The sequence below is a fragment of the Podarcis liolepis genome, assembly GCF_965112155.1.
Source record: "Podarcis liolepis genome assembly, chromosome: 2".
NCBI classification, from domain to species: domain Eukaryota; kingdom Metazoa; phylum Chordata; class Lepidosauria; order Squamata; family Lacertidae; genus Podarcis; species Podarcis liolepis.
Window position 1 is genome coordinate 86,690,370 of NC_139555.1, and position 21,004 is coordinate 86,711,373.

The 21,004-nt window shown below is 42.5% G+C and overlaps 1 protein-coding gene across 2 annotated transcripts in view; it reads left to right on the forward strand.

Annotated features, from left to right (window-relative positions):
- The first annotated feature begins 2,514 nt into the window (after positions 1-2,514).
- Positions 2,515-21,004, forward strand: part of LOC310701016 (uncharacterized protein) — an 82,275-nt gene continuing 63,785 nt past the window's right edge. Inside the window, exons 1-9 of one of the 2 annotated variants that reach the window (XM_083490975.1) lie at positions 2,515-2,677; positions 6,496-6,666; positions 9,775-9,843; positions 10,228-10,313; positions 10,479-10,565; positions 13,246-13,355; positions 16,354-16,476; positions 18,281-18,357; positions 19,914-20,131. In XM_083490975.1, coding sequence (XP_083347101.1) covers positions 6,599-6,666; positions 9,775-9,843; positions 10,228-10,313; positions 10,479-10,565; positions 13,246-13,355; positions 16,354-16,476; positions 18,281-18,357; positions 19,914-20,131 — 838 coding nt within the window. In that variant the 5' untranslated portion in view covers positions 2,515-2,677; positions 6,496-6,598. Of the gene's footprint in view, positions 2,678-6,066; positions 6,344-6,495; positions 6,667-9,774; positions 9,844-10,227; positions 10,314-10,478; positions 10,566-13,245; positions 13,356-16,353; positions 16,477-18,280; positions 18,358-19,913; positions 20,132-21,004 lie in introns of those variants that run through there. The other variant, XM_083490976.1, reaches the window with a different exon arrangement.

A 21,004-nucleotide genomic window follows, 5' to 3' on the forward strand; every position in this document is an offset into this window, starting at 1 on the left:
GCTGAAGGGTACAGTAGCCATGCTCTCCACATGACAGCAGTCACATATGAACTTGTAGGAAACCTGTCAGTCACTGCTTTCCAAACACAATACTCAGTTCATCAATATAAACACTTGTGTAATATGTGACCTGACAGGTGAACATTGCATTGGGTGTGCGTTTCCTTCATATTCCTTGTGCCAGTTCTTTGGTTGAGCAATGATCCTCTCTTCACACGGGTTAAAAAGAAACACATTGACTTGGGGGGAAAACAGAAGTCACAGCTACTTCAAAACACTAAAGAAGCCTTTATAGAGCCTGCCTCTTACTTTTATGTATTCTACAGTAATTCAGATCAATAACAAGAAGCAGAGTACAGGACTGTGTTGATAATTACATTTAACTAGGTTTTTTTCCCCAGTTTCCATCTCTGAGAACATCAGTAAAAGAAAGGCTGAGACCTTACATGATTTTGCTTTATGTTTTAGCCAAGTTTTGTTAGCTGAAAAGTGCGCTACATTTTCAGTTGTACAGTGGTGCCTCGCAAGACGAAATTAATCCGTTCCGCGAGTCTCTTCGTCTTGCGGTTTTTTCGTCTTGCGAAGCACGGCTATTAGCGGCTTAGCGGCTATTAATGGCTTAGCGGCTTTAAGAAAAAGGAAACAAACTCGCAAGACGTTTCGTCTTGCAAAGCAAGCCCATAGGGAAATTCGTCTTGCGGAACGACTCAAAAAACGGAAAACTCTTTCGTCTTGCGCGTTTTTCGTCTTGCGAGGTACCACTGTAGTTTAAATGCTGCAGTTAAAATGCTGATTTCCTGAAGGTGTGGAGCATTACAGATCTTTGGCCAAGGCTCTTGTCTATTTTTATTGGACCAGCTCTGTCGACAGGTGTTGGGCAATTAGTTCTATCTTGGAAACAGTTGTGAAACTCCCAAGGATTTTGTTCCTGATAACACAGTTATGGGAAGGCATGATCAAATTTTAGATTAAATACATAAGCTCACACCAATAGTAGTTGTCAAAGTACTTCAAGCTTCTCGTAACATGTAATTTCAGTACAGCTCAGTTGGTGGACTGTGAGACTTAATCTCAGGTTGTGGGTTTGAACCCCATGTTGGGCAAAAGATTCCTGCATTGCAGGGGTGTTGGCCCCTTCCAACTTTATGATTTTATGCCAGCTAAATTTGATGTATCAGCTAATCATTGCACATGCAGAATAACTAAATCATGTCACTACCACTAAAGAACTTACCCTTCTACCTTATATGCCCCCCCATCTGTTCTGGGTTTCCCCCCAACTCTGGGGCAGTGTAGGGTGGGGGAGAAAGAGAAAGTTCCATTGGACTCTTGGAAGTTACCCTGCATGCACAATGATTTGGTTGCATAACCATAACTCTGCAAATGATGTTAGTCCCTTACCATGACAGGCCAAGTTTGGGTAAGCATATGATTCTATTCCCATGTTAACATAACATTGTAAATGAAGCTGTGTTGGCCCATGGGAAATTCTGAAGTATCTATTAAGGCAACAGCTTTCTTCAGCCAACCAAAATGACAAAATAGTGCACACATCTTCTTGTCACCTAAAACTCTTCATCGGACTATCAGGCGCCCCCAAACTCGGCCCTCCAGCTGTTTGAGGACTGCAATTCCCATCAGCCCTGACCACTGGTCCTGTTAGCTAGGGATGATGGGAGTTGTAGTCCCAAAACATCTGGAGGGCCAAGTTTGGGGGTGCCTGGACTAGATGGTAAGCTGAGCAATGTGGGCGAGAGAATGGTCTGGTGTAGAAAACCACGTCTGCTTTGGCTCAGCTTCCAGAGGAATAGGTGAGGAGACCAACCTGATGCCCTCTAGGCGTTTGGGATAACCCTGTGTGTCAGCTGTGCTGGTCTGGGATGATGGGAGTTGTAGTCCAAAACAAGGGTACCAGGTTGCCATCTGGGAACATGAAGCATTAGTAAAGTCGGAAGCACTGTATCAATAGCAGACCAGGCGTTGCACTAGATGACCCGCAGGGTCCCTCACAATTCTATGGCCACTGTGAAAAGAGGATGGCCCACTGGCCTGATCCAGCAGGCTAGTCTCATGTTGTGGTCAAGTCTCCCCGGCGATCAGGCTTTGCCCTGGAGAGGAGATGGATTTCCTTGCTGTGTTTCGCGCTCCTTCCTCGCCTCTGAACAGGCCTTTCACGGGAGGACCAGGTTGCGCTACCCGCCCCGCTGGGAACCCGCGCACCTGCCCGCCCTTCGCGTGCCTGCAGCAGGAGAAGCGCGCGGGCGCGCGCCTGAGGAGAGCCTCGGCCTCCAGGCAGCTTTCAGAGAGGCGAAGCCCCGCCGCGCCGCCCTTTCCAGCGGCTTCACCTCGGCCTTGGGTGGGAAGGGGAGAGCATAAGCATCCCGGCGTGGGCTGCCTTGGACCTTGTCTTAGGCCCTGGCTGCTTCTAGGCGGCGCGCAGCAAGAAAGCCGCCGGTGGGGGAAGTGCGCGCGCCCTCCTTGGCCGCCCACGCTCCTGGAAGGTTCGGGCGGGTTCCGGAGGTGGAGGGGGCGCGCGGGCGGTTGCCATTCCCACCTTGCCATCCCCAGGGCCGCGGTGTGAGAGGGCTTCCCTCGGGAAGGGCGGCGCCAGGCGGCGAGGGCTCGTCACACCGAAGTGGGAGCGGGAGAGGCAGCCTTTCTGCCAGCAGGAGGCAAGGCAAGGTCCCGTCCCCGCATTCCCTCAGCATCCTCGGACCCTTCTCTTCCACATAGCCCTCCCTTCTTCTCATTCCGCAATCCCCCCCACCCCCCCCCCAAGCAGGGCAGGATTAACATCTTGAGAGAACCCAAGCACTTGGAAGGTTTGGGTGTTCCCATATTATATATGCATCTAGTTCAAAATATAATCAACAGTAAACCATAAAATGAAACGAAATGAAGTGAAACCCACAGTAAGATGGAAAATAATGCTTATTTGTGTGTACTTCCACTTTACTTGTATTTGGGGGGGGGGACCTCCCCACTTTTCTAATTGTAAAAATGTCCTTGATCAGATCCTCAAAACTAATGTTTCATTCCATTCTATACTTAGTAGAGATAAGGTATCCAGCCTGGTAGGGGTGCCAACTTGAATAAAATATGGAGGTGCAAGTACGGTAAGCCCTTCCCTGCATAATCAACCACATAATGCAGTGCACAGTATGTCATTTAAATGACAGTGCCCGTCAGCTTTGATAGGGCCCAGTCCCCTCAGCCTGCCTTGTTGTGCTGTTGTTCTGTTGAGATTTTTAATGTACTTCAACTGAGAAAATGAATGCTCAGCAATTTGTGACCATTGATGTTAAAAATCTAGCAATGGAAAATTGCTGTGGTGCCCCCCTTTCCTTTGATGCCCTAAGCACATGCTTATTTTGCTTAATGGTTAACCCTGCCCTGCCCTGGATTCCAGGATGCAGGAATGGTGAGCGAGGCACCTGGTGCCTGGCACTGCTCCTACCCACCCTCTGCCCCAAATTTACTAATAGTAAGTAGCGGTACAACTGCTGGACTAGGAACTGTGGCATCACCTAACATATCTTATTGTGCTGCCTTTGGTCCAGCAAGGGCCACTGGCTTCTTCTTGTTCTTTCTGTAGCGTCATCTGTGCACATGGTGCTTTGCAAAGGGTGTGTGTGAGAGGTTCCCTGTCCCATGGGGCTAAGAAGAAGGAAGGCAACAGCAGCAGAAGTAGGGAAATGGTGGAGGAAGGGGAGGGAAACCCAGGCAGGGTTAAATAGAAGATTATTTCCATTGCACGTACTTGGTATTCATTACAGTAATGGTAACATTGGCTATACATATACACATTACTGGCCTAAAATGTAGCCAGGTTTGTTTATTTATTTCTCAATTCAGATCAGAACTGGTTTGGGGAAGAACACATCAGAACACAGTATTTCCTAAGAAATGGCAGGATAGATATTACTGTGACTAACGTCGTTGTGGGTACACCGCTTCCCAAACCAGTGGTGGGGTCACAGTGGATGCAGAGTAAATGGGAGTGTGTACATGACCACTGTTTCTGGAAGAAGTTGCCTTTTGTTCATCTGAAGAGCTGTTCTGGATCTGACCGAAGGCTCCTCTAGTCCAGTGTCTTGAGACTGCAACAGAGCCAGCCAAGTGCTTCTAGGAATTCTTCAATCAGGGAATGAAGGCATCCACCCTTCCCTCATCAATTGAGACCCCAGCAATTATTACTCAAGCAGTGCGCTGCCTTTGAACATGGAGCTTCCATTTAGCAATGATAGCTAATAGCAGTTGCTACACCTATCTCTTCAGGACCTGGCTACATAAAGCCTTTAAAATATCATCAGAGATCTAGTAGCCATCAACACATCTTGTAGCAGCAAAGCCTATTAGTTAACTACGTATTGTGGGAAGACGGACTACCTTTCTTTTTTGTCTTGAATGTACCTCCAGTCTGTTCTACCAAATGATCCATAGTTCTAGAATGAGAGAGAGGGGAAAGCTTTCTTCTTCTCAACACAATTAATAATGTAGTACATTCCAGCTCTTCTCTATCTCTATGCAGATTCCATGGTAAGTTGATATCAGCAACAAAAAGAAACTAGGCAGTTATTATATTAGGGGAAATGTAGATAAATTTGGTTTTTAGAAAGTCAGTACAAGCCAAACTGGGGGGTAAAGTGTCCTTAGAGAATAAAGCCCCATCTTCAAGTGCCATAATTTCCTCCAGTTTCACATCCTGCTGTTTGTTTTTTAATGTTACTTATATTGACTACCTGCCTTCAAAAAAAGAAGAAGTTTATTTTCTTGTTATGTTTCATTGCTTTAATCCTTGTGTTCCACCTTAACAGTCTTTACATTAACAGTTAGTAGTTACCATATTGGAAGGAGTGAGGGCTTGGTACTACTGCAAAAATAAAAGGGCAGGGCAGGGATACCAGTGGGGTGGGGGGAAGGCAGCTGATAGAAGACCATGGGTGAGTAAGGAACAGGAACAGGAGATCAGAAACAAAGGGAAGAGTAATGACCGCTCCCCACATTAAATGGGGCGTGCCCTTTGCGTGGTTGCACGCAGCCCCTGGGACCCTATGTGGCACCATTAGCACAGGCTTGGCTTCGCCTTCTCCAGGTCGGATTCCTGGAGGTCTCCGCCTACCTCAGCCAGTTGCCCAATCCCACCTGTGGAGGCGTTGCCAAGGTGATCAGGCCAGATAGGGGGAGGGACCACCCTGCCCACACAATAGGGGGAGGATCTTACCTGGGAATCGTCAGTTGGCTCCAGAGCTTCTCCCACCCTACTCACCCTCAGTTAAGACTTCTTTTGCGAGTTAACCTTTTCTCCACAGGTACACGGGCGCTGCTACATCAAGCTCGCTGTTGAAGGGCCAGAAAGGAATTCTCCTGCATTGGCAGGTTTGGCTTTCCCATAGCAAAACATCACAACTTTGGCGGTATCAGGTCTTGGGCAGAATCCTTTAGCCTATCTTCCCTAAATGGGGGTGGGCGTGTAGCGGTGACCCATGCCCTCCTTCTCTTTACGGTGGCGATACCAGGGTTCCCCGTTAAAGGGGTTGTTTTGAGGGGAGGCTTTGGCTGTATGCCTAGAGGTTGTCATTGCTCTCCTCTGCGACTGCGGTGTAATGGTGGCGGGCTCTCTCTGCTTGAACATACGTTCTCCAGAGCCAGCCCACCCACCCCCCCACACTCTGGATAACCCTGATGTTCCCCAGATCCCCGGCAGGGGACTGGGAGGGATAAACGCCCAATGCCTGAGCCAAGGTTTACTCACATCTGAAACATAATAAAGTTGTGGCTAATTTTATCCCATACCACATTGTCTTGAGTCGTTATTCCATACGGGGCTGCCCAGGGTTTGGGCGACTCCACCTGTCCATGCAATAGGTTTAGCTGGTGGGATAGCAAAATTTGGGATGGGGGTGAAGAGCTCAATGTAAGCTATCAAATGTAAGCAAGCAGAATGGGGAAGAAAGAAACAATTTCTGAAGGTGCGGACTCTCCTTCATTGGAGGTATTTAAGCAGCGGTTGGATAGATGTCATGGGTGCTTTAGTTGAGATTCCTGCATTGCAGGGGGTTGGACTAGATAACCCTCAGGGTTCCTTCCAACTTTCTATGATTCTATGAAAACCGGCACCTTGAACCCGACCCAGAATCAAGATGGCAACTATTAGGTAATACTGTATACTTTTAAAGTCGCATTCGTGTCATGTCCTTCATCTGCAGCAACTTGGAACTATTCCATTTTATCTTAACAACAACCAGTGATAATTGCTAACAATTTATGACTTCCACCAGGAACCATTCTTATAAAATGTTGATTATCTATAGACTACAGTGCAACCTCCATAAACAAGGAGGTAAGTTGTGCATTCTTCAAAACCCTGGGGGTTTTTTGGTATTGAACTAGGTTCATGGAAAAACTTGATGCGCACACAAAATCCAAGCTATTTTTACAAACGGGATTTTCCACTTCCTATGTAAATTCATATTTTTGGTTTTTGAATTTCAGGTAAATGGTTTATTGGTTACTAGTATGGTGAATCTTCTGCACCAGCCAGAAATCAGCATAGGATCTTATTTGTTCTGCACCTACTAGCCAATAGCTTTTGGTAATGGATATAGGCCAAGGGATTACCAGTGCTATAAAAAAGCAAAAACGAAGAGGTTCCAAGAAAAAAAGGTGAATATGGTACTATATTAAGAGTCAACATATTAACTTTTAAATTATACTTTTGGGTTTATCTGCATGTAACTTTGAAAACATTTTTTAGTTATGCAGCCTTATATGCCTCATTGTCACACTTCTAAAAAGAAATGGGTTGGATGCAAGTCTAACTTGATCATTTTCTAAGTCTTTAAGCCTTTTCTGCTATTTGTAGATTTGCGAAAGCTGATGGTGGGTATTCAACAATAAGTTTCACTCCTCTCAGCACATTATAAAAGGCACCCCCTTTCTCATTATTTCATATGTCCATATACTGAGCCCTAAAACAATCCCGAAAATCACAATAAATATACCCCCCCTCTGCTCCAGAACTGAAAGACCAATGCTGAAAGTATCACATCATGTTTAATGTAGGCTCCTGCAAACAAAAAAATAGTTAAAATGTTAAGTCCTAGTAAAATCAGATTAAGGCTTTCTTTTTGAAAAACCTCTTAATTAGGAAAATGCATTTTTTCTAGGCACTTTAGAAGTTTGTTTTGTAGAAGTTTGTGGATGGGGGGGTACTTTCTGGCATGCTAGACTCACTGGGATTAGTGCATTCTAATGCTTAAGGCAGGAATGTACTTCGCTTTCAGGAACTTTTAACTAGCCTGTATCCAGAAGAGACCTCAGTTACAGTTCCTGCCTTCTGCTCAAGGCAATAGCTTGGCAGTCTTTCCAGCATTCCTGCAGTCAGGCGTGTGTTTCTTGTGTGCTTGGGATCCTGCAGACTGTTTGCTGTGTTCTGTTGGTGTGCCTGCTTGTCTTTTGTTCCAAGTTGTGCATTTTAGTTACCCTCAGGAGGGAACATATTTGTTCTTGCGATTGTTAGAGCTGGCTACTAGAAGCCAAAGCTATGTTGCTGATTTTGCAGTTATATTATGGTTGATGTGTTAACCTTTAAGTTGGGCAATAGGGGCAGTACAGGATTCCTTTTGGTGTACCGACCTCCCCGCTGCACCAAGGATTCCCTGTCCGAGCTGCTTCAGGTCGTGGCGGATGTTCTCCTGGAGACACCTAGTTTGGTTGTCCTAGGGGATTTTAACATCCATGCTGACACGACCTTACAAGGGGCCGCTCGGGACTTCGTGGAAAGCATGGCATCCATGGGGCTGTCCCTGAATAAGTCTGGCCCAACCCATAGCCGTAGACATGCCTTGGACCTGGTGTTCACCTCTAGTGACGTGGGTGATCTGACACTAAGTAAAAGTGAAACAAAAGAAGTGCCATGGTCAGATCACTTCCTGGTGCAACTGGACTTCTCTGCGACCCTTCCCCTCTGCAGGGAGGTGGGACCAATTCGGATGGTCTGCCCCCGCCACTTAATGGATCCAAATGGTTTCCAGAGAGTGATAGGGGATGCTTTATCCCATGTTGATGGCCTTTCAGCTGATTCCCTGGTAGCCCGCTAGAATGCGGAGTTAACCAGGGCTATTGACTGTCTGGCTCCGAAGAGCCCTCTCCGATTGCATGGAGCCCGGACAGCCCCGTGGTTTTCTTTGGACCTGAGGGCAATGAAACAATCGCTGAGACGGCTAGAGCGTCGGTGGCAGAAAACTCACTCCGAATCTGACCGGACACAGATTAGAGCTCAACGTCGAGCCTACCAAGTGGCGATAGCGACGGCAAATAAGACTTTCTTCACCGGCTCTATTGCATCTGCAGAAAATAGTAGCAGGAGACTCTTTCAGGTGGTCCGCAATTTAACGGAACCACCTTTACCACCGGGGCCTTGTAAAGACCCCAAGATCTCCTGCAACGATTTTGCAAAGTTTTTTTGCAGATAAAATCACTCATATTTGGAAGGAGCTAGACACCACCGTGGGAGCAGGGCTGGGGCGGGAGAGTGCTAGAGCCCTGTCTGGTCAAGTTGCATGGAATCAATTTCAATCCGTTACCCCCGAGGATGTGGACAGGCTGCTTGGACGCGTGAAACCAACCACCTGTCTCCTTGATCCTTGCCCATCCTGGCTAATAAAAGCAAGCCAGGAAGGGCTGGGCGATGGACTCTGCGGGGTGGTGAATGCTTCCCTCTGTGAGGGAACATTCCCAGATCCGCTGAAAGAGGCGGTCATTAAACCGCTTCTTAAAAAGCCATCTTTAGACCCAGCCAGTATGGCCAACTATCGCCCAGTCTCAAATCTTCCATTCTTGGGCAAGGTGATTGAGCGCGTGGTTGCTGAACAACTCCAGGCATGCCTGGAGGATGCGGACCATTTGGATCCCTTCCAATTGGGATTCAGGCCTCATCATGGGACTGAAACTGCCTTGGTCGCACTGGTTGATGACCTCCGGCGAGCTAGGGACAAAGGTGAGAGTTGTTTTCTAGTTCTGCTTGATCTCTCAGCGCCCTTTGATACAATCGACCATAACATCCTTCTGGACCGTCTTGAGGGGCTGGGAGCTGGGGGCATTGTTATACAGTGGTTTCGCTCCTTCCTCCTGGGCCGTGTTCAGAAAGTGGGGGGGGGGGATGAGTGTTCAGACCCCTGGGCCCTCACTTGTGGGGTGCCTCTGGGTTCCGTCCTCTCCCCCATGCTTTTTAACATCTATATGAAGCCGCTGGGAGAGATCATCAGGGGGTTTGGACTGGGTGTCCATCAATATGCAGATGATACCCAGCTCTACCTCTCTTTCAAATCAGAACCAGTGAAGGCGGTGAAGGTCCTGTGTGAGTCCCTGGAGGCAGGTTAGATACCATCTATTATTCATTTTCATGTAGTTTCTCTTTCTTTTTCAGAACATTTTTAGGCGTGCTTTGCCCTATAAGCAATCATGGCTGAAAGCTATATTAAAATTTAGAGTCATGGGAAAACAAAAGTACACCCTCTTTGAATTCTGTGGTTTTACATATGAGGACATAATAAAAATATTCTGTTCCTTAGTAAGTCTTAAAATTAGGTGAATGCAACCTCAGATGAGCAACAACACATGACATATTACAATGTGTCGTGATTTATTTAACAGAAATAAAGCCAACGTGGAGATGCTATTGTTTCATCATGTTAAATGTGGTTTCTCTTCACAAACTGCATTGTAGTATATTTCTTACCTAATCCAATTTTCTGTTTCATTATTGTGAAGATTAACTTTTGAAGATGAGGTGCCTAGAATTGAAGAGCATTTAAAACCAAAGGATATATCACCTCAAGTGTAAGTACATACATACATACATACATATATTGTCTCTGGAGATCTGTCTCAAATAGAATCTAAAATTTGTAGCATATGAGCACCATTGTCACTTTAATGAGTCTTGTATACCAAATATGTTTTAATTCTGTTTTGCTAGCATTTTTGTGCCTGAAAACAACTTTTCCACTCCAAAAAAGTGGTACTTTGGTTATTTATTTGATTGGGTTCACATACTATATAAAAACTTGCTTTATTTCATTTTTTTGTTTTTGTTTTTCCACTTGAATTTTAGAACTTTGAGTGCAATGTGGCTAGTGGAAATAGATATGCTTCAGTCAGTACCATTTTCCCAGTGCTGTTTATGTATGTCTCTAAAAAGTAAAATTATTCTTCCTGTTGCAGATTTATAGGAAAGGGCACTGCCTTTCTTTCTTTTGGCTTCAGATTAATTAAGAGCTACACCCAGCAAGGTTTAGATATCATTGGAGGTAAGAAGATGTAAATTCTACCCAGTTAAAGATAAAACACCTGTAGAAACATTAGGATCCACCTTCCCTTTCCTCTGTGTATCTCAGTATCCTTCCAGTCATATAAATCTAGAAATGTTGTTTGAAGTCATGGCCTAAAACCATCTTCTTCACAATTCCTTTTAGCAACCTATTCTAACAGGAGCAAACGACTGGTGTTGTTAGATGGGAAAGGATTTTTCAGTCTGGATTTGCTTCCTACTAATCTTTCTGGTAAGGTAAATCTATAGTCTGCTTTCAATTTCATTTCACATTTGTGTGTACTTTCAGAAGGAAGAATTAAACAAAGTACCAAATAGTGTGCCCACTAAGAGCTTTATACCAGCCTCTGCCACTTCACATTTGATTAGTGTCTCTAATAATCTGTCTTTTTTAAAAAAACACCAACTATTTTTCTGGTGACATTCGGCAATATTCAACAAGTAATTGTGCAATGAGTTTCCCTTGTGTGTGTCGTACTGCAGGGTTGACATCCTTGAGTTGACAGAATGCCGCCTTAGTGCTACATTGAATTCCACCTTTAATAGTTTTGTTTTCAAGTGTATTTTCATTTTGTGTCAGTCCTTTTGATCAAGTAGCCCAGATTTCTCTCTTTTTTAAAAAAAAATGAAGCAGAACATTAATTTCAGCATTAATGTTATTTTTTATCAAAGTAAGTATTAGATGTTTTGTTTATTTTCTTTTCCTGTATAGTGTGTGCGTATACATGTCAGTAGTACTGCATGTGAGGGATGTCAGTTTGCATTTCTTAGTGCAGAAAGTATTGATCTGATGTGTAGAGATCTTTCCTATTCTATTTACGGTAATTCAAGAGGGTTCTGGAAGCTTCTCTGTGGGAAAGAAGCAAGCAGAAGGTTCGTGGTGTTTGGGTTATTTCTTCAGAGAAGCTGAGGACAGATGGTTTAATCTGGTTCTCTTATCTCTTCTGTCAAAGGTCATGCTGACTATATAAGTAAGGCCTGGGTTTTACTTTCTCTGTCTATCTTTTTGTTCTGGTGTGATATTCTGTTCTGTATATAGTGTTAAGGTTTAGTCTTGTTATAAGTTCTTGCTAGTTTAAGATTAATCTGCTGCAACTGACAGTGCCACTCCTAAATGTATTGGATTTGTGACTTTTATGCTCATTTGCCTTCAGTAACAATAAAGCTCTGCTGGATGAAGTACAATTGCCTCTGGTCTATTTTTGGGAACCCTGCAACATGTTTTAAGTTTTTCCTCCACACGCACAGCCCTGGAACCACCCTCCTGACACCTACGCCACTGCTCCTTATCTTTACCAAGCTGGGGTGCTGCCAAGGAAGGTCAGGGCTGTGCAGCTGAACCAATGGGAACACTGGAATATACAGCCACATGGCTCTGACCTTGCCCCAGCCTGGTCCAGGTAAGCAGCAGTGACAATGGTGCCAGGAATGTGGTTATCCAGCTCTTCCTCACCTCTCTCTCTCTCTCTCTCTCTCTCTCTCTCTCTCTCTCTCTCTGGTGGTTGCATTCTGTAACATGTCATTGACACAATAATAGCACATTAGTGGTGGATTTATACTGGACTGCACAGACATCATTCCACTTTATTACTTGTTCTGCGATGTTTCCCTAATATCACATTACTGCCGTCTGGAAGGGCAGCACAGCTAAAGTGGAGCTAAATAAATAAATAATTGGAACATTGTGCAGTATGAAAAGTTACAGGATTTCAGCAGGAAGTCACAGCCTGTGTGTGTACATGCAGGTCCCACAATCTGTCCACTCACAATATGGAAATTCACCTATCCAAATGTAAAGAATTGTGTCCACACCTCACTATACACTCTGCAGATTTAGACCCCTTCCTTCCTTCCTTCCTTCCTTCCTTCCTTCCTTGTTTGTGATTGCTGGGCAGTGGCAGCCATTTTGGGGAAGAAACCATGCAGGGAGGGAGCAAGATCAGATACAGTCATAGAATCATAGAATTGTAGAGTTCGAAGGGACCCTGAGAATCGTCTAGTCCAATGCCCTGCAATGCAGGAATCTAAACTAAAGCAAAGGAAAGCAGGAGAGATCTGACAGATCAATTTTTCCTTTGTCTCTCTTTTGATGGTTGGCTGCAGCCAAACCAGGAACAAACCATAGAGAGAGATTGGGCAACTCCCAGTTTAGAAATGTTCCCATAGGAAACAATGGTAATTATGGACTTATTATGCTAATGCTTGTCTAATGAACAATTTCCAGGGAACACATTGTGCTCAGTAAACTGGACTAGCATTTATCTTAATCTGTTCTTTGAGGTCTCCTAGCTGAGGAGCCATTTATATTGATAAATCTGCTCTATTCAGTGCCCAAATCCCTTTTCCATTTCTGTTCTGCTAGATACAGAGCATGAAATTGTTCATAATCCTATACCAACTCAAGTTAGTCATGTTAAATATAATTTTAAATATTTCTTCTATTGAATTGTAGAATATGACTTTTCTACTGATTTTAATGACTATCTTCTGAGTAGTTCCATTGAAGATGGAGCCTATAGTATAAAACAGTTGGATTAGCTGAGCTTGTATTCAACTACTTGCCATGAAGACATAGCAAACCAGAAATTCTATGCAGATGATTGAATGGACTGGTGGAAGAAGACAGATCTTGCCACCTCTCCTCTGCAGATCTACTTGGTGGAAGGCTAGTTAGAAAACCTGCCTGCTAAGTGGTAGCACCTTTGCTGGCTGCAGAGGAGAATACTTCCCTTTCTCTGTAGCCAGCATGGAAACACATGCTAGTACTGTAGTGCCTTTGCAGCTTGTTTCCCTCACCCTCTCCCTATCTAGTAATGTTTGTGGATTTATTTACAAGGCTAGATTAGATTCCCAAATAATAATAATAATAATAATAATTGTGTAAAAAATCTTGTCTGTGTTCAACTTTTCAGTTAGAAGAGAGTTGGAGTTTCCAAAGTCTCAGCTCAGCTCAGCAAGAATCATCACTTATTCTGAAAAGTATAATGTCTACTTTGTTCTGCAAAAAGATTTCTCAATTAAGGTAAAATTGTGTTTTGTCATTCTTGATACAAGTGTTTTTTTTCCTCATGTGAAGAGAAACGATTTGCAGATTCTGGCAGCAAAGTAATAGGACTTCAGTATTTCCCTGTTAGGGAAGATTTGTGCAGCATGTGAGCATGTGGAACTAGCTATATGTCACTTTCAGAGAAGTGTAACAGAGCCCAAGTATAACTGCCCCCGCCACTTAATGGATCCAAATGGTTTCCAGAGAGTTGTAGGGGATGTTTTATCCCATGTTGATGTCCTTTCAGCTGATTCCCTGGTGGCCCAGTTACATGGGATCAATTCCAATATGGCCAACTATCGCCCAGTGTCACATCTTCCATTCTTGGGTAAGGTGATTGAGCAAGTGGTTGCTGAACAATTCCAGGCACGCCTGGAAGAAGCGGACCATTTGGATCCCTTCCAGTCAGGATTCAGGCCTCATCATGGGACTGGAACTGCCTTGGTCGCACTGGTTGCTGATCTCCGGCGGGCTAGGGACAAAGGTGAGAGCTGTTTCCTAGTTCTGCTGGATCTCTCTGCGGCTTTTGACACCATCAACCATAACATCCTTCTGGACCATCTAGAGGGACCGGGGGCAGCCGCCAAGACCATTTAACACCGGTCTTGAAAGACCTACATTGGCTCCCAGTACGTTTCCGAGCACAATTCAAAGTGTTGGTGCTGACCTTTAAAGCCCTAAACGGCCTCGGTCCAGTATACCTGAAGGAGCATCTCCACCCCCATCATTCTACCTGGACACTGAGGTGCAGCTCTGAGGGCCTTCTGGCGGTTCCCTCACTGCGAGAAGCCAAGTTACAGGGAACCAGGCAGAGGGCCTTCTTAGTGCTGGCACCCATCCTGTGGAACATCCTCCCACTAGATGTCAAAGAGAACAACTACCAGGCTTTTAGAAGACATCTGAAGGCAGCCCTGTTTAGGGCAGCTTTTAATGTTTGATGGATTACTGTATTTTAATATTTTGTTGGAAGCCGCCAAGAGTGGGTGCGGAAGCCCAGCCAGATGGGCAAGGTATAAATAAATTATCATCATCATCATCATCATCATCATCATCATCATCATCATTTTAAAGTTCAAAGCAGCTTGGGGAGAAGGGAGTTCTGAGTGAAGAAACTGGGTGTTCAAAGGGTTAAGTGCTCCACTTCCATGTGCAACATCTTGGCTTTAAATTATTCACTTTCAAAGCCACATTTCACTTTCAAAAGCAGTGTTGAAGCTCAGTTGCATGCCTTTGCATGTGACATATGAAAACTGTTGTCTGCTTGAGCTGCCCCTATTTACCTGAAACTCCAGTTTTTTAGTAGCTATACCTGGTAATCTACTGTCTCTGCTTGTGCATCCACCCTCCCCCTTTTCCCTTTGCCTGTTTGGGGAGATTTTGTGGGTGCCTTCTAAACATTTACAGAGCAACCCTAATTATAGGAAGCCAGTGTAATTTAGGCTAGCATAACTCACATCCACATAAACTATCCCATTCCAAACTCCATTCAGGAGTTTTTGGCAAGGGCTAATGCCAAGTGCAGGGGACCAAGCTTTGAGGTGTGGGCCCTGAGTCACATGACCAAGCTGAACAGGGTTTGGAATAGGTATAAGTCTCTCTTTGCCCCAACCTGCGCCTGCTCCTCCTCTGGAATGTCCCTTTTAGTTCAGCAACATCTGGCAGACCAAAGGCTTCCCACACCTGCCTTAGCACATTAGCAGGTAAGGCTTAGTCATACTGGCCACATGACTCGGAAGCTGTCTCTAGGCAAACACCGGCTCCCTCGGCCTATAGAGCGAGATGAGCGCACAACCCCAGAGTCGTCCATGACTGGACCTAATGGTCAGGGGTACATTTACCTTTTACCTTTAAGCTTTACTGAATCAGCGGGCACTACTCTTGAGTAAGCATGCTTAGGATTGCAGTGGCAGTTTTGCTCTGTAACCGAAAACATGGGCATCCCATTTGCTTTTTCATTCACTTCAGAGACACTGTTGCAAAGCTAATGAATACAAGCATACAGCAGTCACAAAATAGCCTTTAAAGAGGTTCTGACACTGATGCTTCTGTGAGGATAGGAATGAGACAGGTACACAAGATGCTAGAATCTTCAACATTGCTTATTACTTTGGTAATCCAGACAGCATTTTTTGTCAACTCTTCCATATCTGAGCTCATCAGTCTGGTTTGCCTGTCACAGCAAGTCAAACTATAGTGTTGTTGGATGTTGTTCAAAATTCACAGTTTGAAAATTACCTTATTTTTCTGTTTATAAGACTAGGGTTTTTTCCTAAAAAATAATGTCCAAAATTTGGGGGCGTCTTATACATGGATAGATCTTCCCCCATTTTCTTAAATTGGAGTCTGCAAAAATACATGAGTACGTCTTATAGACGGAAAAATACAGTATATATGTATCAGGAGACATATCGTCTCAGAACTATGCAGAATGTTGCTTTCTTTTGGGTTGTGAGAAGAAACAGGTTAAAAGTATATACGTATTATAAACTGAGGGAAAGATTTAGGATTCTTGATAATGTTTGATATTTTGGAGAATATCTGGACAGGGAGTCATAATTTTTTATTGTACACCAGTATAAAAGAAAATTCTTTTATAGTAATAACCAGATGATACATGACAACAAAAAAGTTCCATAAAACGTGAATCTAATACTGAAAGGGGTTTCCCCCCTCATTTATGGTGAAAGCATGAGAACACAAATAAATTTTGGATACAAATTAAACAGGCCATGGAAATAATAATGCAGAAATAGTAATAATACTAAATTATAATGCAGTAATGGTAATAATATTAAATTAAAATGCAGAAATAACAACAACAACAACAACAATAATAATAATAATAATTTAGAACCTGCTTTATTTTTACTGACAAGGAAAGAAAGTATGTGCACATTAAAAAGAGTTAATTTTAGATGTAATTTGAAATGTTGTAAAATACAAGATCTTTGACATCAGTATTTGTTTTTTTAAGGTTTACAACAAGGATTATAATGAGACTTGTTCAGTAGAAAATCCAGGTTTTGGACGGTTAACCTTTCTATCATTCAACCCAGTGAGAGATGAACTCATCGGTGGAGGAATCATGGGAGTAAAGGTACTGCCATTGCCATTTTATTTATAAGCCACATTTCCCCACAAATAAATCTGTGCTCACAGTCACAGAAAAAAATCAAAATACAACAACAATACATAGTAAGCCATATAGTAACAATGCAACATAACACACAAAACAAATCGCCAGCAATTAACAGTTCATTTGACCTAAACATTTAAATAAACATACACATTACTAATAGATCAAGTCAAAACATATATTAAGCAACAGTTGGTCTACTGGCAGCTTTTCCCTTCTGAAGGCTTTTAAGGCTGGATGGAGGCACAAGACTAGTAGAGATAGTCATCCTCTGATGTCCAACACAGAGTCTTTCACGCCTCACAGTTATTCCTCTGGAAACAGCTCCCTTCTGAAGGGATGTAAAAACAATACAGAGGCCTAGGCAAAGCGGGTAGTAAAATTCAAAAATGACCTGGGCAAAAGAGGAGAGAAAGGTTAGCCTTCTCCCCGCATGGTACCTGTTTTGTAACTAGCCAGACTCAGCCATAGAAATGCCGTTTTGTTGTAGGTGCCCATGGTGTTTTCCAAATCTGCCTGCAGGCCCAATAAGTTTGGCAAACCCTGCTTTTTTGTTTGTTGGTTTGTTTATTATTTGAATAGTCAAGTTCATGATCCCATGGCAGCTTACAACACTGGATACTTTCAGGCATAAACAAAACAATCCTTGTAACATTTTAGACAGAAGGCATCTTGGAAGCTTGTGAATCGCATCAACTCCGTAAAGAGGTGTGCTGAAAGCATTGTTGCCAGTCAGTCTTCAGCAGAGTGGACATTCTATAGGTGCATGAACACTAGAATTATGTTTTCCTGCATTAAGTTTGAAGGCATGACGCCAAATTAATGTAACTTGGAAGCTGCATATTTAGGGGTACTGATCAGGAAAATCAGGATATATGAGGCCTCTTATTTTGTGAATCACTCACTGGAATCCAGATTTTATCAGTTATGTGTATATGCATTATTATTCCATGGACACTTCTATTATGTCACTTGGTGGATGGCAAATCATGCAAAAACTATTGAACTATTGAACAATTAATATTGATTTCTGATCCACATAAATATTTATTATTCATTTTCTACTGAATTGCTGAATTAGATGGATTCAGTTGAAGAAGAAGAAGAAAAATTTAGTGCTTGTTTGGTACAGAAACCTGTAAAGCTATCATTGCAGCTCTCTGATGAATATTTTGCCTGCTAATAAAACATTTCTGAGAATATATATTTTTTGGTGGGGTTCATTACTTATACAGTGGTACCTCAGGTTAAGTACTTAATTCATTCCGGAGGTCCATTCTTAACCTGAAACTGTTCTTAACCTGAAGCACCACTTTAGCTAATGGGGCCTCCTGCTGCTGTCGCGCCGTCGGAGCCCAATTTCTGTTCTTATCCTGAAGCAAAGTTCTTAACCTGAAGCACTATTTCTGGGTTAGCAGAGTGTGTAACCTGAAGCGTATGTAACCTGAAGCGTATGTAACCTGAAGCGTATGTAACCTGAGGTACCACTGTATAATACATATTGCTATTTTAAAAGAACATGAAGATTTCTTCCGTCTGGTTCTAGCAGTGTCCTTTCTAATAAAAAATAAAATAGCACACTTTCTGAAATGTAAATCCCTTGCCAAAAAGATTTCAACACAGCTCAATCATACACATATTTACTTGGAGATAAATCTCACAGCATTCCAAGTATGTGTCCATAGGACTGCAGTCTTAAACTTCTAAATTTCCAACTGATGCTATTTAAGCTTTTTAACTAAGTTTATAATATTTTCTATTTTAGATTTGGAAGTTTAAAGAAAAGAGGATCTCAGAAGAATCTAACATCTATCCAATGTGCAATTATGGCCTCTTCCCCAGGTACATGATTTTTTTTTAAAAAAAATTTGGAATGAGCATTTAGACTAAACAGCGCAGACTGAGATGCCTGTATATGTGCACCTTATTTCTTTGATGCAACCCATCACAATTTATGTATGTGAGTTGGAATATACAAATATGTGAAAGTATAACTATGAGAAAAGTATCACCCTTTCCATTTGTGATTCAAGCTTTCTGGTGCTCATGGAGCTGCAGCCAAAATATCATCACACAAGCAAAGAGTTATCAGCAGACTCAGAGTAACCTGAGGTTTGCATATATGCAAACATTGTTTAGAATATACATGAGGGAGCAACACCCCTTTTCCCAATAGCCTCATCATAACCATAATAATGTTGAGGGACTGAGAGCAGGGGAAACAGGCAACAGCTTAAGAGAGGAAATGGAATTAAGTTGCTGAAGAGAGGAAAAGACACATAGATATTTTATTTATTTATATATATATATATATATATATATATATATATATATATATATATATAATATGAAATATCTCTCTCTCTCTCTCTCTCTCTCTCTCTCTCTCTCTCTCTCTCTCACACACACACACACACACATATGAGAGAGAAATATATATATATGAGAGAGAAATATCATATTGTCTCAATAGATCAGCTCCTGGTTAATTCTGAGAAGCTATTTTCAAATATGCTTGGGGTAGAAGTGAAAGTTGCCAGTAGACATTAATGGAGAAACCAAAGATTTTATTTCAGCTAGGATCTGACAGATGTGTGTCTACTCCCTCCCCATCCCCCCCATAAAAAGTTTACACAAATTCTATTTTAGCTCACAGCTTTACAAATGGAATGAAAATGTTTACTTAGGCTGAAATCCTATACGCTTGCCAAGGATAAGCTCCATTGAGCAGATCTTTTGGCAGGCTTTGGGCAGAGATGTGGAGTGAAGTGTTAGGTGATATTTTGCTGCCAGACTTTTATAGAATGATGAACAATTTAATGCTGATTTTTATTGTTCTGTTGGAGATATTCTTTGTATTATATTTGATTTCAATTATAAATTTTTTTTTATATTTTTATTGTTGTGAAACTTTCTGGGCCTATTGATAAATAAATAATAGTATGCAATACGTTTAGCAGTGTGTGGTTACACCCATGTCTTGGGTCCAGAGTTTTCATGAGCAGATCTTGGTTCATGTGATGCTCCAGTTGGATGGAGGAAGGGAGGAGGTGGTTTTTGCTGATTCCTTCTTCCCTCTGTAGCCCCTGGTGATGCTTGAAAAACTGTGCTGGAGGGTTGAGGAAGTGACCCTGGCTCCTGCAGCTAAAAAGGAGAATTTGTGTGAATTGTTTCTTTCCTTCCGCCATTGGCTCTCGGTGTCCTTTCCACAAACAGAAGCAGCCCTTCCATTTGTAGAAGTCACACATTGGATCCAGCCATATATTTCTTGCTCAGTAGTGACAGTTCATATAAAACATCTGGTTCTAGCAGATTTTCTCTTTTTATCAGATTCAAATAATTCCTACAGTATTTTCACATTGCTATGTTTTATTATTGTGTATATATATTTAATGCAGTAGAGAATATCCACACATGGGGAAAAGGTGGTGCACAAATATGGATTTTGATGTCCTTATGCAAAGATACTACTGCTTTTCTGAATGCCATTTCACCTGCTACAACATAAACGGGAAAATGCTATTCGAGATACCAAATGCACATACAAGCGAAATTACCTCTTGTGTCTACTCATCTGACGTTAACGTTTTGGTTACTTCCTGCAAAGGCAATGAAAGTAAGTTGTCCCAGAGAAGCTGCAAATAATCCAATGTTATCTTCATACTTATCTCCTTATGTTATGGCACATTTTATTGCTGTTAAGAAAAAAATACAAGGGTTTAAATCTCCAATTACTGTTAATTTAAATGTGAAATTTGTAGGAATACTTATTTAAAATACTTTTATCTTGCCCTTTATCATCACTGATTTCTGGAGGGGTACATGCAGTAAATTCATAAAATTAAACTTTAGCAGAAATACAATACAGTACTTAAATGACAGCAACTAAAATACCATGGTTAAAAAATATTCTTTATAACAGCAGGGCAGACTTCATCCTTCCAGTCTGAAGCTTTGAAACTTATAACCAGCAGAACCCTGGGCAAATCCATAAGTTTTCAGTTGGCACCAACCTTGGCAGATGGGCTGCCACCACAGAGCAGGCTGCTTACCGCATCACTGCATAATGAACTTTTTGTCAGAAGAGACCCCAAAAGGGCCTCTGACAATCACAATGCATATTTTAACTAGTACAGGAGGCACTTCTTCAACCAAATTAATACATTTCATGTATTATTTTATACATCACTTAAACCATCCACATCCTGCCTTTCCTTCAAAGTGCTCAGGATGGGTGCCAAAAAATATAAAACCACACGTTACCAATGAAAAGTTTGTTAAAGCATCAGCAAGAAATAAGGAAGAGTTTAATGAAATACAAGCTTCCACACATGAAAGTCAGAAACTTAATGGGGACAGTGGATGATAGATCACAAGGTGCAATGTAACCTGCACTATCTCCACATGGAATTACCAATGGTAGATCGTACAAAAATAACTAGATGCACTCTTAGAAAGGTAAATAGGCCCTGAATTGGCTCTGATTCTA